This window comes from Falco naumanni, chromosome 7, assembly GCF_017639655.2.
Source record: "Falco naumanni isolate bFalNau1 chromosome 7, bFalNau1.pat, whole genome shotgun sequence".
Taxonomy (NCBI): domain Eukaryota; kingdom Metazoa; phylum Chordata; class Aves; order Falconiformes; family Falconidae; genus Falco; species Falco naumanni.
In genome coordinates, this window is record NC_054060.1 from 22,355,126 (window position 1) to 22,377,882 (window position 22,757).

Here is a 22,757-nt window from a genome sequence, read left to right on the forward strand (position 1 = left end):
TGGATTGTAATACACATCAAAGGTACTAGGGAGATCACAGAGTGGCTCAAATGCCACTTTTTCTGCTGAAAACTTGTAGCTTGTGTCCTCCCAGAGCAGGATTTCCTGCTTTGAACAGGTTCCATCTTTCTGATGCTCGTCTTTGGCAACAAGCATGGCATTGTAGTGTGAATGCCTAGACTTAGCTGAGGGGGATGACACCGTCCATTTTTCTTACGCTTAGTCTATGAAATGCAGGAATGGTAGTGGTCTCCTACAATGGAACAGACCACTGGTCCAGCTAGAGCAATATTCTGCTTTAATAATAGTCATCATCAAGTGAACTTGCAGAGAAGTCCTTAGTTGGTAATTTTAGAATAGTCTGTCTGCAGGAAATCTGTCATCTTCATCATTATTAATTGGTGGCTGATTGTCTGTTTTGGGGCAAGCTTCTGTTTTTGGGACAGGGAGTGGGAGTCATCTGATTTAGGCTTGACATTTTCATCTTTGTGTGTTCCAGTTTGTCTGGGTTTTTCTCATTTGTTGCACTACCTTAATTTTTTCACATACTTTGGTGTTTTTAAAATTCTTTTCCTTGTTTTCTCTTCATATTTTTGCACCTATCATACCCCCTTGATGTCTTAAACTGAGACCAATAGCATGAGATGTCTTCATTTTCCACTACTGGGAATCATCTTATCCCAGAGAGCAATCTCTAGTAAGACAGACCTACCAAATGCTGCCCATGTTTATCGTATTATGCATATTCTGTTTGCTTTAAGTCCTGGTCGTTTGGCTGCTGGTGAATGTGCTCCTAAAAACGCTCAGTCTGCTAGCCCACTGCCCCATTGATACTCTGTTAATATCTGTCCATCTGCTGAGCTTTTGTCTTGCAACCATTTTGAGGACTCTCCTAAGTAGGTGTTGTTAGTACTCCCCGTAACACAAAACCTATTCACCCTCCTTATTGCAGTGGTCAAGGTGGGGAATGATCTGTGAAGCAATGAGATCTTTACTGTTTACTAAACAAGTTTTGGCTGTTGTATTTCCTTTAAATACAATTAAATTTACAATTACATTTTTCCAGAGTGTGGAGTCTTTTATTATTTTTCCCCCCTCTCTGTTTTCCATTTTTGGAGGGTCAAGTGTCTTGCCAATGCAGCCACATGTTCCTCCTGTTACGCAAATATGCTACTGGCTGTATGCTGACAAACCCCCCAAATTAGTATTTTTTTGATGAAGAAGAACATTTTGTCTAATAAAAACTACACGCTTTGCTAATACTGGAAAATGAACACTTTTAAGGAGAAAGATGAGGTACAACAGTAGAGAGCATTGCTGTACCTACCGCAGTCTGTTGGTAGCTCTTCATGCTTCTATGCAGGCTTATGCCTTCAAACACAAGTGTCTTTAGCAGTAAATAAGAGTTCTCTGCTGTTAGATTTCAGCAGTTTGTCCTCTTTTTTTTTTTTTTTTTTTTTTTTTTCTCCCAAGATGAATCAAACCTGGATGCCTTTTTCTGCAGGACTCTGTGTGATATGTTTGATATATTAGGTTGTTATTTAATCCAACTATATATCAAACATATTCCTACAGTGTCCTGTCCTGTCTCCGGGGGTTTTAACATAGTAGAAGGCAATATGAAGGAGTACATTCACTCACAAGCAGGTTTAGAAGACTTCCTGTAGACTCCTAATCTAATCTGATTTAAAATGCATATATGAGGTGCTCCTTTATCAGTAGAGTTGCTCTTGTAGGGACTTCTGAGTTGTGTGGGGCCTTTAGGACAGCGAGCAGCAGCTGTGCCAAGAACTGACTTTCACTGAAATGGTTATTGTGTTTTCCATGGCTCAGTGCAGTAACTTAGACATATTGGGTTTCTCTTAATGAAATAGAAGATGAGAGCTGCTTCAAAATAAAATGGTTTGTCTTTTGTAATTTTTTTCTGCTGTTTAGCAATGAGATTTGGGGGCTCATTTGTTCTTCTATTAACCCTGACTTCACTTATGCTGCCCCTAATAATGGAGATGCTATAGAAAACTGGTTAAAATACAGTATAAAAACATCTCAATTTTTTTTTTTTTTTATAATGGCACAATTGATGTCGTCAGGATATTTCATGCTATGGACTTTGTAGTTAGCCTGATAATTTTGGTTTGTCTGTTCTGGGGACTTCATTTTCCAGTTCATTTATAGCCATACATAGTCAGTAGCAGCTTATTAGTTTAAGCTTGTGGACAAGGAGATGCTGATCTTCACGGGGATTACGAAAGGAAGAGACTGGTCACTTGTCTCATAGATATGGTTTTCTACAGAGACCCAAGTAACTGAAACCTTACAAGGTGACATCTTCTGCCGTGTGTCACACTGTTGCTCCTAACTTTGTTCATGAAGACAGTGAACTGACACGTTGTGAGGGTACTGCTGATGAGTGTGAACTTCAGCCAGCTCAGGACACACTCTTTAATGATGAGAATGGGTAGCAGCGGGACGCTCTTTTAGTGCGTTTTGCTGTGCGCAGCCTGGACCACTGCATGTCCTTGTGGCTCAGGACTGCATGTTGGAGGGCGCGGGCAGGCGGACCCGCAGCGCTGGGCGAGCAGCGTGCCTGCTCCCTGTTGCACACATGGGTGTCCTGCCCTTAGATGTCACCCCCGAGGGTGCCAAAGGGAAAACTGCAGGGAAGGACTGGAAAACAAAGATTTGTCAGGAAAGATGAAAACTCAGAAGTTCTACGGTTTGAGTGCTGTGTAAGGCTGGTTCAGAAATAAATTCTTCACAGAAGGGATCAACTGTCAATAGAAAACTTTTTTCCAGAAATACAAGAAGTTGTGAGATAACAGGAAATGGAGGATTTGGAGGTTTGAGGAACTCGGGGTGTGGTTTTTTCTTCCTGCCCCTCAAATTTCAATATAATTGGAAAGAATTAATTTAGCACATGGGGCGGATTTAGCAGATTGGATTTCTCTGCGTTCCCTTTGAAAGTTGTTGTTGTTGCTTACCACCTACGTGCAATATTTAGTTTGCTCACTGTGCTGAACTAAGTTCAAACAGCTACTTCACCCTGGGTTTGGTGAATGGTTTTTCAAAAATTGAATCCCATCTGGGCACATAACAGCTGCCTAATAGGTTAGAGTACGGCCGTGGGCATTTTATTAAACTTTACAAAAGAATGACGCTGTCTTTATGATAAATAATCAGATACTGAAATGCTCGCTCACTTAGGTTTGAATTCCTGATAATGCTGACATATAAAGAATAATACAGACAATATGTTTTGTTATGTTGGAAATGAAAATTTTAGAACTTTATGTAACAGAGAGGCTTAGACAGAAGTGCAGTAAGTCTGCTAAATTGACTGTCATCCAGTGGTACTTCTGTTGATACTGCAGTTTAAGTCTTCAGTCAACTTAAATCAAAGTCAACAACACATCTATTTTAATAATGAAAAGAAACCTGACTATACTGAATTCCGTATAGCCGCTTCGGTTTTATGATGCTGTGACTGAAGCAAGAGTTTTATAAATATGACTTGAGGCCTGTTGCATAAATTCAGGACCAATGTGATTCCCATTTAGATGTAATAATGGTTGTGATGTTACATTGCAAGCATTGCCAAAAATTCATGTGGACCATGACTTGCTCGCTTTACGAAGCGATTTCTTATACTGTTATTACAAGGACACATGTTTCAGTTGATGGGATTAGCCCCACAGCAAGGCAAGACTTGGTTCGCTTTTCCCTGAATTAGGTGGCTTTTCCTAAAGGACAAGAAAAAATTTAAAGTGACAAACAATCTACATGCTAGTTATTATTTCAGATTATTCAGTTTTTCTGGTGTCTATGGGTGCTACAATTTCATCTCCTGGACTTTTTAGTTATGTGTAGTTATGTGAAGTGCTATGGGACTGAGCACTGCTTGGTTTGCCATTTTGTAAGGATTTTTAATTACTCATAATTATCTTTTGTTATTGTATAATTTACTACTATTTAATTAGATTGCAGTAACAGAAATAAACCTGATTTAAATTTAGATGGATGCACTTAGACTTGCAGATGAAGTGCTCAGTTTTCTAACTCAAAGCCCACTTAGCTGGCGACCCTAAAGTTAGTTATTTGACACAAAAATGCTGTGATTACATAAGTTGGAAGAAACGCGTGTTTCAAAAGGCTCATCTCTCACAAGATGGTCTGTCCTGGTGCTGCAGCCGCCAGCCCTGCTGGTGGTTCTGCTTTGGGAGCTGGTAGGCTTGTGATCTGACCGCAAACAAAATACACTCTGTTGGGTTATTTTTATAAAAAACAGTCAGAATATGTGGCCCAGGCCTGACTCTGTTGAAAACAGCAATAACCGTTTATCTCTATTTTGTGAACTGTTCAGAAGGTAGTAAGCATGTTAAATGGATAAATGTTTTCACTATTTGTTTAAATGATTAGAAAGCCAGGGAAGTTGTTTTATGGAACAATAGACTTGCATTTAAATAGCAAGAAACGGCATTAGGAACAGCTGATGTCTGTTTGCACATGCTTGTTGAAAGACACGTTTGGATGACTGAAGTGTTCCAGACAGACCTTTGGAACTTCCTATCTCCAAGATGACTAAACTGGACTGCTTCACACTGCTGCTCTCTGTGAAATGACAGCTCTTACCAAAAGCTCTTAAACCTATGTGCTTGCTTGGTATCTGCGCTACATTTCTTAGTACAGGTGAATGAGACAATATACGTTTATCACTGTTCTTTTTTAATGCTTTAAGTCTTTTAAGTGTTCAGAAAATGCTCCACCTAGTTTAGTGATCCTGGAAGCCAGTATTATAGCACTACAAAAATAACCTTGATATGGAAAAACAAGAATTTCTTTTCAAACCTGCACTTGCCTGAATGTAGTTTTGAGTAGCCCTAGTGGAGGTAATGTATTAGAAAGCTGGCGGCGGTTCTTCAAGTATCTTGTGCGATACTCAGTTTCATGTGTGAGCAGCCACAGGGGCAACTTAGCATGTAAATCCACTTATGCTGACTCCCCGCTTTAGTCCACGTGAAACTCCTTTGCAGAAAATGATGCTGTAGGTCTTACTGAATTTGCAGATGTATTCCAAAATCTTCTTGTCTCACTTTGTGTGTGTCCTCAATCTTGAAAATACAACTGCTTTCAGGTGAATAATGTGTGACGTTGTTCTTTCTTGGTTATAGCAAGCAGATGAGACTCTGGATTTCGAAGAACAGATCCTGGAAGCAGCTAAATCCATTGCAGCTGCTACCAGTGCCCTCGTGAAGTCAGCTTCAGCAGCCCAGAGAGAACTGGTGGCACAGGGAAAGGTGGGTAAACAGGACAAGTAGCAACAGTAGGAGGGGGAAAGCATCAAAACTGAATCTAGCCTCTTAACTGTCCTCTGTTAAAACAGTAGGAAAGGAGCTCGGGAACAACTAGTGAAAATGTAAATCTTTTCATTGCTCATCACAATACATGGCCCAGGCCTGGTTCTGTGTAAAAAAAACACAACGCAATTATGTTTGCTTAAACCTCGCACATGTAATCAAGTGCTTGGCTCTTCAGATGTTTTAGCTGTGGGGAGGTGTTGTGTCTGTGGGGGTTTTTCATTTCATGAAGATCTGTGATTCAAGCTAGCAATGTATAGTCCTGCAAGACAGCTTGGGGATCTAAAACCAAACGTCGCAGCATACAGTACCACTCTGGACCAGAACAGCATTGAGCCTCAGAGCTGAGCCCTCAGTGCGCTGGTGGCTGATTCAATGGGAGCACAGGCCTGCATGCAGATTCACTACATTTAAGTGGACGTGCTTGTAATTATTGTTGGGGCCAACGGAAAGAGTGCTTGTAACATGTCGTCCTTTTGGTCTGGTCAGCATTGAGGTCTTTGTAATTCATTTCATATCTATCACGGGGGGGGGGGGGGGGGGGGGTGTCCCTGTTAATATACTTTGAAACTTAAAATCTGGACATCCAACAGATACGTTGCCTGTTAGAACAATTTGTTATGGGATCATTGCTGTATAGTTACGGCTTCCAATTTCATCTAATTCTTTATTCTGAGCAGACTGTGTCATGGATCATGTCATAGAAGTGCTGTGCTGCCCACTTCAGCTGGGATTCCTGGGGAGCTTGTGCTTTGAGCTCCAGCAGGAGCACAGAGCACTCATTTCAGAACAACAGTGATGTAACTGCTTGAGAAGACCCACCATAAACCATAGCTGTGGAACTTAATCAATAAGGCATAAAATGGGATAGTAGTAACACCTGTTGAAATCTGGCTGTGGAGACAGTCCAAAAAATGAGAATTTTTAACTACCTGCTTCACTTAGATTATTGTGCAGTCTGCTTTTATGTGATAAGACCCACTCTTAGTTTCATGATGACAGATACAGTTTGCTTTGCTTTCCTCACCACCACAACCGTAAAGCTACACAGAATAATACAGAATATATATCTATACTGGTAGCAGCCCTGAATCTCCCTCGGGTGGTTTTGGCTTCTTTGCTCCCACAGTTACATTTCTGTTTGTGTCTCAGACGGAGGCTATAACAGCACTTGCATCCTGTTCTATCCAGGTTCAGGTGATGGCTAAACCCACTTTAATCTGGCCGTTTGAGGAAAGCTGCAGCCTGCTGTTCTGATAGAAGCACACATGGCAAATACAGTGTATTCACAGATCTGTTCAGCCTGCTTTACTGAATTTATCCATTGTGCATTATCTGTCACTCTTCTATAGAAATTTCGTAACAGATCAGGAATTTCTGCAGCAAATGTTTTTTACTGGTGGTTTCTTGCCTGCTTGGAGGATCTGCAAATAATACTGTGGTCTTATAGGGAAGAAATTAATCCCAACCAGAATTAAAATTTAATGAAACATCAAACTTCAGAATTGTTTGTGGCACATCCTCTCATTATGATACTTCTCCACAAATAAATAAAGCCATTAAGATACTTCTGAAATAATGAAACCCTAACCCATTTTCTTTCTTTCTTTACTAATTACTGGTGCTTAGGTACTTGTCACTATGGGGTGTCCTCTGACTGCGGTCGGTGGTAGCCTGTATCTCCAAGTCTGCCACAAGCACAGGAGGCTGGCTTCTAAAATGACTGGCCAAAATCTTGCCCATAGCAAATGGCTCCAGCCTGGTGGGAAGATTTTGTTACTGGTATTGGGGGAAGTGTTTTGTTTTCATAAAAACCTTCTGAGGCATGTGGTATGGGCTCCTTCCAGAAGAGCATAGCTGGCATATAGGCAGGAGGGACAAGTTTGATCTGCTCCACATCCGTTGCCTCAGTACTGAAGAGTGAATGGTACTGACTGTTGGCTTAGATTCCTCGGTAACCTTTTTATTTTGTATAAAAAGGCGGAGGGAAATTCTTACCCAACTGCATGGATGTATGTGAACCACGCACGTTCTTGTCCCAAATAAATTTCTGACATTGCTTGGTAAAGGCTGTGAAAGTATCTACAGGGCAAATTGGTGCAATATTGTAGTTGAAGAGTTTGCTAAAGAAATTTTAAGTGAAACTACTTTCCCCTGTGATATTATAAAAAAATCAATTTGACGTTAGGCAACTGTTTCCATTTCTGCAGTATACATGAAATCTGGGAACTGTCTCCTTCCACATCACCCCCCTGTTCATTCACTAACACACGCACAAGCACACATAATTCAGACACCAGTAACTAGATTCCTTCATCTGTGGTCTACTTAAAATACATTTTCTGGGGACGATTAGGCAAGAAAACCTTGAAACCTAAAGAATTCAGGGACCTGCTGTATTCTTTTGTAGAACTGATTTCTCAGTTATATGGAAGTGTCCCCATAGCTATGAGAGAATGCATCTTCTGTTTATGTTGGTGCTACACATATGGATTTGATTGTGATCCTTGGGATCCTCATTATGCATAAATCCCTGATTCCATTTCTTTTCAAATACAACAAGTGTCTAGACCATGTTTACATTTCACATCTTCCAGCTTCTCTCTCAAAATCTCTCAGATCCAGGCAGTTGGGGGTGGGGGGCTGGCAACCGGCTGTAGGATTTTGTTTTGTTACTTTCATCTGATGTGGGAAGAGAACAGTCTCCTGGTTGTTGCTGCTACTGCTGATGCCATGAACGCTTCAGTGGATAAGCGGTATAGAAAAACAGGCTGCTTTCCTCGAATGCCGTTATCAGGCATGAAGGCAGTAAGGGGGCTTCCCTGAGGAGCTTTCTGGTTTGTACCTTCCCATAGCGCCAGAATCAGAAGAGATTCAGGAATTATGTAAATCCCAATGTGTTGTGGAGGCAGAAATACGTCATTTTAAAGACCAGGAGATTAGGAGCTGCTGTTTCAACTGTTGCTTAGGCCAAAGTCTCAGCTGCAACAGTCACTGCTCTGGGATTCCTACATACGTTCCAAGGACGGGGCAATTCAAGCAGCATAGCGAGCTGGACGCTGCGTGAGCAGGCAGGGGGGTGCTGGAAGCGTGCTTACTCTGACAGCTAACTTACAGAAGCAGAAAATCCAAATGTATGTGCTGGGCACCGTCACAGGTGCAGGTGTTCCTTTTTTCACGGATAACTTAATCTAAATCTGAGAGAAAGCAATTGTGTTTTCAGTTTCATTGTAAGCCATCTCTGAACTGTTTTTTCAGGTTGGAGCGATCCCTGCAAATGCAGCTGATGATGGACAGTGGTCTCAGGGACTTATTTCCGCTGTGAGTAACCGCTTGTCTTAAGCAACACTAGTACCTTCTCTGAAGAAATGGTATCCTGTGAGAATGCAGAGACTTTTTTTTTTTAATGTGTCCTAGGCCCGAATGGTGGCAGCTGCAACCAGCAATCTTTGTGAAGCAGCTAATGCCTCAGTGCAAGGTCATGCCAGTGAGGAGAAACTCATCTCATCTGCCAAACAAGTGGCAGCTTCTACAGCGCAGTTGCTTGTGGCTTGCAAAGTGAAGGCTGATCATGACTCTGAAGCCATGAGGAGGCTACAGGTACTTGTGTTCTTAACTGCTGAAAAGCCATAGCAGTGTTACGTAAACGCTATCTTAACACTGTGAACAAAGCCCAGATTTTAGGAGTAGTTTCTTGATTTTTCAGAATTCTGTTCAGTTTTTCTTCCTTGTGGGATTCTGGGGCACTTTCATTCATCCAAGGATGATGTGATTTTGCATTTGTCACTATTCAGCAGCAGCTACAGCTCGCTTCATTGCTTGGTTTTATTTTCATTTTTAAAAGATGTTGACAGATGCAAACTTCGCCTGGCCTGTGCCAAGCCCCGGGTTAGGTGCAATACTGATAGATTCATGTTCATGATAAGCCACAGGAACACATGAGCTGCGAGCGTTTACTACGTGCTTTTTTGTAGTCAGTGAGTATGGTTTCTGTGCCATTGTTCTGCGTTCAGTGAGACTCCCGGTGAGCTTGTGAAGAGGTAAACACACTTAACTTGGTAGCACTGGAGTATTCTCCTGACCTTAGCAAGGTTATGCCTGTCCTCAGCAGAGTACTTGCCTAAGTGCCAGCCTGGGTTGTGGTCAGGTTTCCTTTGTTTCTAGGAGTCAAGAGAGCAATTGTAGATAGAACATTTCTAAAATGGAGAAACATTGTCAGACAAAAACAAGAACAGAAGGTGATGCAACATCTCAGCTGAAGTCTGATTTAACTTTTTTATATGAAACTGACTCCCTTTTACATTACACATCCATTTCACGTTGCTTTTTGAACTATTACTGAATTAACAGTGTTACAACAGGTAAAATCTAATGTCTCTGGAAGTCTTGTTTAAGGGTGTTCATTTAAAAAACTGCTGCGGCTTTCTCTGATATGCTGTCCTGCAGGCTCAGTCAGGAATGTAAGAACTATTTCAGCTCCTGTTTTCATACCACTAACGTGGAGCATCTTTGCTGATGGTGAAATTGCCCCTTTTTCTTTTATTTGCACAGATGGACACTCAACAGTTCGTGCACAGATAGGTAGAATCAAGTGCAACAGAAATGCGTATGAATGACTGTCTGAGCCAGAAGAATTGATATAATTGTTTTCTTTCTAAGTAGAAAAAGGGTTTAAATATTTAGGAGGAAAAAATAAATGTATGAGTGCGTGACAAATCTCTTTCTACAGAAAACATGTTAATGTTATCCTAGGGATGAGATGGGTTTAGTGCTTTACAGTGGATTCATATAGATCAACTTTGTCAAGGGTCTGAGGGTGAGAGAGGTACCAGTACCTGGAAGATGGTTCAGACTGTAATGCAACCTGCACTTTCATAGCCGAATGCCAGGATGGGTCTGAAGGAATTTTAAATGCAGAACAAATAATAGAAACAGGAACAAAAGCAAGTACAGGAGACTGTTTTCTCAGCTCTGCCAGGAAACTCAGGGTACTCAGTCACTGTAGACTAATATTATTAGACATGGAGTGTGAAAAGTTGGAAGGGAATGTGAAGAGGAAACGAGCCCAAGCACAGACTGAAATTGAACTTCGCCACTTTAACAACCTTCATATTAGTTCCAAAATGAATAATGAAGGGAAAAGCAAGTTGCATTTGGAAATAATGTCCTTTATCATCATAGCAAAACCAGTGAGTTGATGTCTACTGAATACTTTTACTGGTGGATTTGCCAAAACTACTGAAGCTTTTGAGCTGGCTTTGCCCCCAGCACAAATATTTTCACATAGCTTTGATCAATAGGTTAGGTCAGGAGTCTGAGTATATTAGTTTTCTCTTTCCCACCCCACAAACAACGGCAAGCTCTGGGAGAGGACGTTTGAGCTGCATTTCCTATGAATGCTGACTTGGAACGCACTGTTACAGAGGCTGTTCCAAAACTTAATGAAACAAATGGAAATGTTTCTGTTCTCTTGTGGATGAGATCCAGACTGAGCAGAGCAAATTTCAAATAATTTGTCCTTGGGTCATTTCGGGTGGGAAGAGAGTTAAGCTGAAAGGGAGATGAAACTGGGAATGTGGAATAGGGCTGCGGGGGTAGGGGGCAGGTTCAGAACTGGCCCATGTGCCTTCCCCTCCTCGTGCCGCTGTGTCTCCAGCGTGTGCGAGCAGGCTGTCTTTGCCAGTGGCCTGTGTGGGAACAAGTGTTCTCAGCACCCAGGACACCTGGGGACATCAGGAGCCACAGGACAGAGAACTCTTCTCCTGTTCTCTCTCACTGCTTGTCACAACGTTGCAAGTACCTACCCTTTTCCTGCACATTGTGAAACCACTGATGTTGTGTATTCGTGTTGTTGACTGATTTGCTGTTAAATACTAGGGTTTAGGGTTTAATATGAGAAAGCCTTACTGGGTCAGACCAAAAGTTCATTAAGCCCAATCTATATCTGGATTCCAGCAGTGGCCATTAGGAAATGCTTAGAGAAGCAAGGAAGAACAGGGTAAGCATGCGTGAAACTCTTCTTGACTACGTTCTTAGATTTCAAGCATTTTCACCTTGGGAACTTCCCAAGCCAGTTGCAGTTTCTATACATTTAGTAAGCCTCATCGGTTTTCTCCTTTTAATTTATCCAGTCCTCCTTGACCCCACGTAAACTTTTAGTCTAATTAACGGTTCTTGGGCAGATTAAACTAGGACAGCTATAACTATGTCTGTCCCAACCTGCTTCAGCTGGTTTAAATCCACACAGTAGGATCAGCTGAATGACATACAAATTCATTCCTGTAGCACACAGGTCTCAAATTTTATTTACAGGGTAGGCACCTTCCCAGGGTGGGGGTTCTAGCAAGACTTAACCATTCGCATCCTTCTCTTCATGAAGTATTCAGTTGCTCTTGAGGGTACCTGGTACAAAGTAATGCTGTGCAGTGTTACAGAAGTCAGTTTGAGTAGGGATAAATTCATGTTGCTTTGACCAGGCTATGTTACTGCTGGAACTTTGATAACATGTTTCTTCTGGTATCTCAGCTAAATTCCTCACAATTAAATAAGATACCTCTCCATAGCATTCCACTGTGCACTGAAGACTTACTCACAGTAACAGGTGATCTAGGTGTTCCTCTTGCTCAGGAGGTGGAAATATCTCTGAACAGTGCCCTGTCTCATTCTCTAAAGTTGTTTATTTGCTAAAGCACTTTGAAATACATTTGAGGACCCACCTTTCAGTATTTGTATGTATAATGAAGTAGAAAACATACAGCCAGGTCCCCCAGGCAGTCCCTCAGAATGAGTGAGCCGTGACCCCTCTTAGCACTAAGTCCACATCAGCCCAGAAGTTTCTTTTCCTGCTGCTGTCCTGACACTGATGAATAGATGGAAAAGACATTGATAAAAAGAGGTAGAAAGGAGAAGGATTCCAGTAAGAGCCAAGAAGGAGGCATAGGTCATATTTTTATATAAACCATTTTAAAATACAAAATATCAGACATAAGGCTTATCTGGGACTCACAAATTTAAAGGACTGCTAGTGGTATATAAAAGATCTCATTTATGTCCCCATATACAGTACCCATTAAACCAGGGACCATTCTCCCAGAGCCAGCTTTTTGCTGCTTTCCCCAGCTGCCGGTACGCTGGGGCAAATCCAGTGCCAGACCTGACAGTGCTGAGCCCTTACTACTGCCCTGGGTCGGCGCAGGGTGTACATGGTGCCAGCTCCATCTTTTAGCTTTAGGAGAAGAGAGGTTTGCGTTTTGTTTATGACAAGGACTCTTCTTCCACTCACCTCCAGGGGTATCACAGGAGATTCCAGGGCCACTCTGGTGTTCTCCTCTGTATCCATCAAACTAGTGCCTGTGGGCATGGCCATTACTGAGCCTGCAGTGTGGAACCTCTGCTGCCACATACGTATCACAGTATAGCAGAAACAGCTTTGCCAACATTAGAATGCAGGTGGCTTAGTACCTGTCTCTTTTTGATGCACAATTGCTGACACAACTCGGTTTAGACAACAAAAAATGTATTACAAATGTTTGACTGTTGATCTTTAGAAGTCTGAGGATTTTTAAGGAAATAGAAGTTTAGATGTGAGATAATCACAGCTGTGGTGAAAGTCCATTAAACAACTTCATTGCCTTAAAATGTTTCTTTATGCACTAGCTTTCAATTTCTCTTTTTCTTCCTCAAAAAAAAAAAAAAATCTGATCAAGTGCATAACATAACTGTATGCAATTTTATCCACTGTTTTATTTCAAACTAAAATCTCATTTGTGACTTTCCCAACTTCCAGCTTCTTAAATAAAGGAATTGTGTTCCTCTCTGTACTGTTGATTTTGAAAGATTAATTTGGGTTTCACTGCGAAAACCAAAACAAAACACGCCTTTCCTGTGTAGTTTTAGCAAATAGCTAAAATAGCAAAGAAGTTTCAGTTTTGGTGGTCAGATGAATGAATCCATGTTAGTTAAGCTTTTTCGGTTTTTTAATACTAAATTTCTTTTGTCTTTTTCAAAGGCTGCAGGAAATGCTGTCAAGCGAGCATCAGACAATCTGGTCAGGGCGGCCCAAAAAGCAGCATTTGGGAAAGCAGAGGATGATGACGTTGTGGTCAAAACAAAGTTTGTGGGTGGCATTGCTCAGGTTGGTACAATCATCCAAGAAGTAAAACAGAGAAAAGCTGTCACAGAAACACAGCGTGGTGTTATAATGTCCATCTGCTGCGCTGCAGGCTGGAAAAATCTGTGTAGAAATTACGATAAATTTTGTGATGCCTCACCGTTAGGTAACCACTGACATAACAGCAAAGTGATGTTAAAATGTCTACACTTCTTCGTTAAAGCATTTACTGTCATAGCAGTTACCATTGTCCAATATCTTTCTCGTTTTGTTCTGGTGAAGTTAATGGTTCTTTTCAGACTTCTGTTATGTACTTTGAATATTCCCAAGCCTTAATGGAACACTAGTTTTGTGTGTATACAATCAAAGAAATAGAGAGTGAGAGAGAAGGCTGATGACATTTTGTTACTGTGACCATAATAAATATGAAGAAATAATAACATTATTTAAGAATAGATTCCAAGGCTTTGAGGTTGTACCAACTTCTGCATTCACTGTTATGAATGAGTAACACCATATACTGTGGTCACAACTTAAAAGATACTGAAATTTATCATTTCTGCATGTCTGTAGCACTGTCATTTTTCCTTTGGCGTTTTGAGATGCAGGAGAATACTGTGGGTACCTGCAGTAGTGAGTGTTCAATTTTGCTGTCACTCAAACATTAAGACATGTGCTAACCCCTCACCCTGATGAAGGTTGGGGGAGCACAGCACTATGAAATCCATCTTGGATGTACGGTAAAACTAGGCTGGTAGATTCTTTTTTTCTTTTTTTTTTGTCCTTTTAAAGAAATGTGGGGATACAATACTGTTCTTGATGGCATAGTCCTGAAATCTGGAAAAATTTGAACAATTCCTGCCAAAGTCATTGAAATTTGGTGCTTCTCTGAAGAATGCTCAAGGTCTATCTGTGACTGGTGTCATAGAGAAAGAAATCTTGTTTTACAGACAGTATTCCTTGCTATCATAATTCATACTTCTGTTTTCTAGATCATTGCAGCCCAAGAAGAAATGCTGAAGAAGGAAAGAGAGTTGGAAGAGGCAAGGAAAAAGCTGGCTCAGATCCGCCAACAGCAATACAAATTTCTACCCACAGAGCTGAGAGAAGATGAGGGTTAACCTGCTGAGATTTTTGTCTTTTTTTTTCCTTTTTTTTTTCTTTTTTTCTTTTCTTTTAAAGAAATAAGCTAAAGGGAGACAGTACAGTGAGAACTGCTTTGACAACATTCTGGTATGCCAAGCACTTACCTAAATAAACTGCCTGTTATAGCTTTGGATGAGCAGAGGGCAATAAACACTTGTTCTTTCTCATCTGGTCAGCTGAGGTGCATGATCATCAAATAATGGTACAGTGTTAGGTTCATCATTCCTGTTCCTTCCTTGACTTATATCTCAGGAGAGAATGTTTCACTTTTTACTAAAGATACTAAGTCAGTATTATTGTCACTTTCCTGATGCTTGAGGTATTTATCGTTCCTTGACTTGTTATAAAACATTCATAATACTGATAGGAAAACAGTCAAGAAATCTTTCATATGATAAATATCACATGAGCTGGTGGTTCTCCCCCAACTACCCTTGTAAAAAGAAGACCAAGATGGAGAAGGGTGTATGTCTGAGTGGAGAAACATGCATGAGTGTGGGTTTGAAGAAGATGCCTGTCCTCTCTGTGTTATATGGCTGGTTCACCCTGAAACTGGAGGAATTGTCTCTGCACCTGTTTGCACTAGTAGTATTACTCCTTACCTGATACCAACAAGCTTCTACTTGTACAGTATTTAGGTTTACAAAATGTGGCAATAGCCATTCTTTAAAGAGCTCAGAAAACAAAGAAATGGAAACCTTGTCACTGCCTCAGTAATAGCAGGTTCATGAAGGAAAATGCTGTTTCAATTATATACCTCTAATGTGTGACTACTCTTACAGTATTATACACACATACACATGCTCTAACATTGGACTGAATAGTTTGCATTTTGTTTTTTTTAATTGAAGTTGTCTGGTTCGTACTGTGGGATTTCTGTTAGAATGTATGTTAGTAAAAAAAGGGAAATGCCCAGTACAACAAAAGACTATCACAGCTCCTGTTATTCTTTTAATAATTTCATTTATAATTATATTGTTTTGAAACCTGTGGGTATTGTAGGAGAAAAGAATAAGTAATTTACAAGTAGACTTTTCCTGTAATATATTTTTAAAAAATCTGGACTCTAGGGAGTTTGTTTTCATAGTTGGTATTGATGAAAACGTACACACCAAGGAATTGCAGAGAAGGAATAGCAGCAATCTATCAGCAGGTTTTGTCTTCAGCTGCAGAAAGGTATGGTGCGCTCTCCATATCTCTGTTGTGACCTAAACAACAGCAACACGGGTAGAGTGAGTAACACATTCTACCTTGTCAAAGAAAGAACACAAATCACAGCAACTTTAACTAGTAAAAGCTAAACTATTTGACTAACTAAGAACACCGTAATCTCCTAACAAAACCTTCTGACATGCCTCTAACTCCACTCAAGCCCTCTTAAACAACAGTGTCTATTTAGGTCAAAGGACGTTGCTGCTCCAGCCCTGGCAAAGGCCGTGCTGTTGTTTGGGTACCTGCCAAGTATATTCAGCTGAGCCTGTTAACATTGTACGCATACCCACCTCGTTGTCATTGTTGCAGAAATACTTGTCTTGTAGACTCCAAAGTAACCCCCCTAGTGGTAGGTTTACCAGTTTAGTAGCTCTAACTCATTTAACTTACCTGCATGAGATATAATTATCAGGAATTTTGTCACACTAGTGTTAAATATATAGCAAAAAATGACTAGAGAATTAATAAATATTGAAGTGTACAAATATTTTTATTGTTAAGAGTCTCTTCTCTGGTACTGACCTATTTCAGATACAGTAGAGTTGCTGGAGAATCCACAATCACGAGAGAGAGAGAAAAAATTGGCAAATCCCAAATGGAATCACTGGCATCGACAGATGTGCAGTGATGTGTAGGCTTGTGTGCAAATGCAAATCCTTACCATCAAAGCTGAGCATTTCCGAGTTCTGTAATTTTCCACTTCAGCACAATTGATTTTTCTTCACTCAACTCAGTGTGAGCAGTCACAGCATCTCAATGTTAAAAATTCCTACCCCAAAAAAAGAGGCTTCCTGTAAATTTTGAGGCAGAAGGCTAAATTGCTGTTTATTGCTGTAAGACCCAAATAAAGACAGCTCTAGTGGTAGGGATTTGCTGCTGCTGTCGGTAGGTCCAGCTTCTTTGTAGCTTATGGCTCTTTTTCTGGATAGCCTCACATTCCCATCTCTTTTTTGGAAAGATTCACCAGACAGAATTGTTAACTGCTTCCTTTCAACCTATGTTTAACCTATTATTTGGTCTCATTAAAGCATGAAGAAAGATGATGCTGTCCTTGGCACCATGCCAGTATTTTACTGTAGGTATAATACTGTTGTAATCCATTTTGATCGGGATGGTATTTGCCAGTTTGAAGGAAGCCAAAAGCCTGCTCAAATGCTACAGTGTGTGGACATTGTAAAGCTAGAAATCTTTATTAGGATGTAGAAGGAAAAAGCATGCTCAAATTGTGTCCCAGCTAAATTTGTTTGGGAAATCCATTTTGGTATAGTTACTTTGAGACTTCTCTACTTCTGATTTAATGCCCCCTCTTATTTGACAGAACATATTGTTCTTTTTTTCTCCTTAGCTATGCACTTGGTAGAGGAACCACAGTCAGATGAGTAGCCGAGCTGAACAGCTGAAGTATTTTTTTTACGCTGAATTTTTGGTCTTCATTTGGGAAACATTAAGACACTATAAGCACATCTTAAGTCTTACTATTTCAGTTTTTTTCTTGTTATAATTTGCAGTACCACTGAAGTCCACATGTGAACATCTGTGGCGTTTGGAACTAGTCGAAGCGTTTATTTGGCAGGGAGGCTTGCAGCAGGAAGGGACAAGTTGGAGTGAGAGATGGAAGCTAGTTAATAAGAAGGATAGATGTTTACTTTGTTCTGTTAACTTGTGAAATGGTAAACGAGCTCTGTTGTATCTCACCCTTCATGTGGATTTCACTTTAAGGAATTGTATGCAAATTAAAAGCAAAATGCCTCAAAGTTGCTTGTGTACAAATAGTCTAGTGTTGTTTCCCCAACTGTTTGGAAAATAATTTGTCTAAACTTTTCTACATCAGAAGTCTCAAAGTAAGAAAAGTTTTGAAACAAAAATTGAAGACTAGACTCTTGTTTCATCTGTCCCTTTCCCTTTCATCTTCTGCATGTTCATTACTTAGTTCCTAATGAAGGGATGAATACATAATCTCAGAAATCTCCTCAAGGTAAATATGTTTAGCTCATGAGCACATTTTTGCTTTTAATCAGGCCAAATTGATACGATATTCACCCCAGGAGTATGGCATGTGCCATTGCTACATGTATCTGCCGTACATGATTTTATTGTATTACTGATCTGGAATTTGGGGGATTTTTGTGCCTTATACTGTAAAAGTTTTGTCCTTATGTAACTGCATCATGATTAACAAAGAGAGAGTTACCTGCCCCTAACTGTTATGATTCCTGAAACATGCTTTTCCATCTTCAGGGTGGCATACATTACACACAAAGCCTGAGTCATTCCTATTGCAATCTGTGTTTTAATATTGTGCTATGTCCCTGCAGTGCTGCAATGTTTGGCTTTTTAGGGTTTGGCAAAGAAAACCGGAAGGTGTGAGATTTGCTGAAGGCCTGGATGTAGGTGGGGAACACTGAGGACCCAGCCGGTCAGCCTGAACCAGCTGCAGCCCAGCCCTAAGAGGGCAGCCAGCCCTGTAACGGAACAATACATCTCTGTAGCACAGAATTTATGCCAATGCAGAAACTGTTCGGTGATGCGAGTAACAAGTCCCACGGTTATAAACTGCTGCTTTGCCTAACCATAGTACGTGTGCCACAGTTAGTTCAGAGGCAGGCAGGTGCACAGCCTGGATCTGGCTCATGAGCTATGATCCGTTTAACACGTGAACTCCGTCCTTGGGCACAGCGCATCGTTCAGTGGGGAGCGATGCCGAGATCCGAGCGAATGTTGCTAAGTGGGTGCGGCGCTGGGTAGATCCACACGGGATGTACCTCAGCCCGAGAGGCAACATCCCTGCCTCCACCGCAGGGCTCAGGGGGACGCGCTGCCAAACTCGCACTGCTTCCGTCAGCGCTGGGCAGGAGCAGGGCCTGGTACTGGGGCACGACGTCTTCAGCCGCTGGTCGGTACGGAAATTCTGGCGGAGTACCCCCTCTGTCAGCTGCCTGGTGTCACGTTAAGCCGCTGAATGTGATACTTCCTTGTTGGAGTCCACTTTGTGCGTTGGTGTCTCTGGCCTGGTGGCCTGAGCCGTGGCGGGCTGGGGGAGGCGTGGGGAAGGTGGTGCCGGCCCGCGGGGTCTGCCCAGCCACTGCAGCAGGTGGGTGCTGCGGGGGGGGGGGGCTGGGTGGCTGTGGTTCAGCACCAGGGAAATCGAACAAGAGAATCCATCTACACCAGACGTGACCTAGGTCAAGGGCCAGGCCGAAGCAACCCCGTGTCCTAGAGCGGGCATGTGCCGTACCCGTGACAGTTCAAATCTGACAGCATGATTAATTTTGCCCAAAGATTATTATCGGTCATTTATTGAGCTACAAGTAAGTGCCATTTTGTCACTTCTTTAATTTGTTAAAAATAATAAAGAAGTAGAGACTTGTCTTTTCTCTTAAATTAGTACACTTTGTTGCAGTGGAAGGACCTTCTGTTCAAGACAGTGTTGGAATTCTAAGCCGGAATTTCTTGGGGGTTCATCTGTCACTTTAATGACTTCCCTTCCTGTTAGAGTTGTAACCTCAAGCAAGGCACAAAGGACTTCATAGTCATGCTGCCACACCAGCATGTATAGTGTTTATCTGGCCACAAATATAAATAAATTTACTTTTTTTTCTTCACCAACAATAAGCCCTTGAAGGAATTCCTTTTTTTCATGCGTGTAGGTATTTGTGACTTGTGTTGCACTGGTTGTCATGCAAAGGATCAGTTTGTTCCTTAAGCAAAATAAGGCAGAAGGTGTATCTGTCCACAAGGCTGGGAAAAGGCGGAATTCCCGGGTGACAGAGGAGAATGCCCTGTGTAACGCTCTGCTGCACAAAGCTATCAATGCTCACTTTGTGGTGTATGTCAGTGACACTCAATAGCCTTACAATTAAGTATATCTAAACCACACATAAATATGTACAAAAGCCAAACAGCAGTTATTCAAGGGTGGTGAATGCTTGGTGGTGGTGGGTTTTTAGGGGGGGGGGGAGGCTAGTTTTGCTTTTATATTCATTACAATTTCCATTTCATTCAACAGCAGTCGGTGGCTGTATGTACACGGGCTACTTCAACTCTCACTATGAAATCTGTGCCTGAGAGCTGCATCTTAACTAGTCTGTTGCTACCAGCAGGAGCTGGCTCTGGCACGCCTGCCCTCATGTCTGAGTGGAATCTTTTGGGCTTTCTGTGTGCTCCTCAAGTGGATCTGTCACCAGATGTGTATCGTGTCTGTGGTTATTTGGTAGCTTTCTTCCATGTATTCTCCCTGACAGAAACAAGATTGCAGAAGCTCCCCTTGTAGGGTTGTTTAGCTGAATATTTAAATGGGGGCTATAAAGGCCCTAGGCGTGTTTCAGGCTAAAACATTTGAAAATATTTTTTAAAATATTAAAAACCTACTAAAATTAAACTATTAGAATCTTTTAAAATAGATATTTTAAACTACTAGAAAAAAGCATTTGGCAAGTTTGCTATCTGCTTTTATTATCTGTGCAGCATTATTTTAATTTGTTTTGAAAACTTTGTAGGCACTACTTCAGACTAGATTCTAGGGAAGTTAACTCTTCGTGCTTGCGCGGTAGGGCCGAGAGACTTAAAAACCAAACCACAGTGTTTGACATGCTTGGATCCCTTTTGACTTTGTCTTTCTTCACAAGTTCCTTTGCTTTTCCCTTTCTCTTGTTCTGAGTGTTCGTGAGAGCTGGACTTTCTCCCTGGAGCATCTTTTAACAGCATATACACTTAAGTTTTTCACCTGTGCAAGTCAGTCAGTTACATCTAGTGTGGCAGAAGAAATACTAATATGTGGGGTTTATCCATGCCTAATTTGGATAGTGTAAAGCACGATTTTATTTTCCTAGTCCTTATCTTCTTCAAGTATATTTATTTGTTTTAAAAATGGTTAACAGGGGCTGGTGACTTCTTAGCATCCTAAAATCTACACTATGAGGATTCATCCCAGGTGAAGAGGGTTTCTTTTGGCATGTTTACCTATAACTGGTATTTCTATAAAGTCAAAATCTCTTTATTAAAAATATACGTGGAACATCAAGTTCAGAAGTTTTGAAGATGAAAATTCACTTGTGGTACCAAATCAGATGTTAATTTAGGAGTCTCAGAAGCATTTTGGAGTCTGTGGAAAAAATATTGCATTAGGACAGTGAGAAAATGTTGCTGGCTATTTTCTTAATATGGTTCTTGCTCTTAAAGTGCTGCATTTAAAAATACTGGTTGGAATCTTCAGTCCCACACACATCAATATTTGGTACTTTCTAGGCTGTTAGTATAGTCTTTGTTTTAAAATAATTGCCTGTAATATGGTCCATCTTCTCTGAATATGGTTCAAAATCAGTCGTCTTTGTGGCTGTTTGTATTTTGTAAGGTGCAACTGACTGAGTAAAAAGGTTAATGTAGAGGTTTCTTCCAGCATTATAGTTGATGATCTTCGCAAATTGCATTGTATAATTGAAGTTACTGATTAAAATACTTACTTGAACATGAGTCACTGAACTTTTGACCTGATTAAGTCTTGGAAACAGTGGTCCGTTCTGGGATGGTGGGTATATTATAAATACGTGTTTGTACTGTCTTGGACATTTTCCAGTTTGACAATAAATACATTGCGTTTTATTAAGGATGTACTGCCAGAGAATAGTTTTATCAGCCTTGTTTCTGAACCAGAAAAGGTATTTATGCCCCCATTCACCAAATGCTGTAGCTCATACCTGTAGTATTTAAAAAAAAAACAAAAACAAAAACAAAAACCAACAGCAGAGTCCTTCATATTTTGTCTGCAATGTAGTTACCTCAACTTGACCTGAATGGGATTAAACACATGCTTGTGGGACTTCCCAAATGACAGTGTTCTGGACCCTCAGAGAAACAACACATGGCTCATATGCTTTACCACATGCTACTAGTTAGAAGCACCTTCACCATCATATCCATCCCAAGATAATCATAGTGGGTTTCAAGTATTAATAAGAATACTCTGCTGCTAGAGACCATTCCTTATTTGTGGTTCATAAAGCACTACAAATGAGTCACTCTAATTTCACAGATGGCAAAATTATGTGGCAGGAAGGGAGATGGTTTGTCCAAATCCACAGAGCAGGTTGCACTGAATGGAATAGCCAGTCAAGTTCCTGTGGTCCAAGAACTAGATAGACCAGTAGTAGCCATATGCAGGAAAGGGTTAATATTTATATTCCCGTCTAGTTACTAACTGTCTACATTATTTTTTGCATTAATGTTTCTGCACTCTGTCGGTTCCAGAGAAATCAAATGCATTCTTTTTTGGTAACTGATAGCACAGGGACTTAAACAGTGATTGTGATTAGTGCCAAGAACAACCATCTTTCACTGCCAATGCTTTAGACAAACATCCTGTCTTCCAGAGTTGAATTTAATCTGCAAGAATCTCTGCTCAGTGTCTTGGCTTTGCCTTGTGTTGTAACCGCTTCTGTTAAGGCACCAGCCTCAGCTCTCGTTCAGTAAGTACGGACTTAACGCAGCATTTTTCTCTTTTTCTACAAGAGAAGTGACAGCTTTAATACTTTGGACAAAGCTCTTCAAGCTTATTTAAATTAGCCTCCTGCTTTACCAAAGCTTCCTGCAAAATATGATGAAAATCCTGAGGCACTGGAGCCTTTAATGTGACACTTTTAGCCACAGAACCAGTTTTGAAGTTTACTCAGAGATGCCTTTAGTCATCTGTAGTTATGTGAGACTGGGACATTAAGAACGCCACACTAATGATTCCGGGCTGTCTGCAATTACTTACTCTTTGCCTTCAGCTATATAAGCATGAGTATTTTCTTTCTTCTAAATATTCATCTTTTGTTTGCATTTTTTAACAATAAATGAGTTGAAATGACACTGTATTTCTAAAATGCTCACGCAGTTTCCCAAGATCCAGTCTGAGGATTACATTTAGTTATACTTTTTCTGTGCAAATTGTTAGCTAT

The 22,757-nt window shown here is 40.9% G+C and overlaps 1 protein-coding gene across 6 annotated transcripts in view; it reads left to right on the top strand.

The window, feature by feature from the left end:
- The window catches only part of TLN2 (talin 2), a 206,463-nt gene extending 185,172 nt beyond the window's left edge, over positions 1-21,291 (top strand). For all 6 annotated transcript variants that reach the window (XM_040602224.1, XM_040602223.1, XM_040602228.1 and 3 more), the window contains 5 exons: positions 5,169-5,294; positions 8,613-8,675; positions 8,772-8,954; positions 13,363-13,488; positions 14,457-21,291. In XM_040602224.1, the coding sequence (XP_040458158.1) occupies positions 5,169-5,294; positions 8,613-8,675; positions 8,772-8,954; positions 13,363-13,488; positions 14,457-14,585 (627 nt within the window). In that variant the 3' untranslated portion in view covers positions 14,586-21,291. The remainder of the gene's footprint in view (positions 1-5,168; positions 5,295-8,612; positions 8,676-8,771; positions 8,955-13,362; positions 13,489-14,456) is intronic.
- The last annotated feature ends 1,466 nt before the right edge of the window (positions 21,292-22,757 follow it).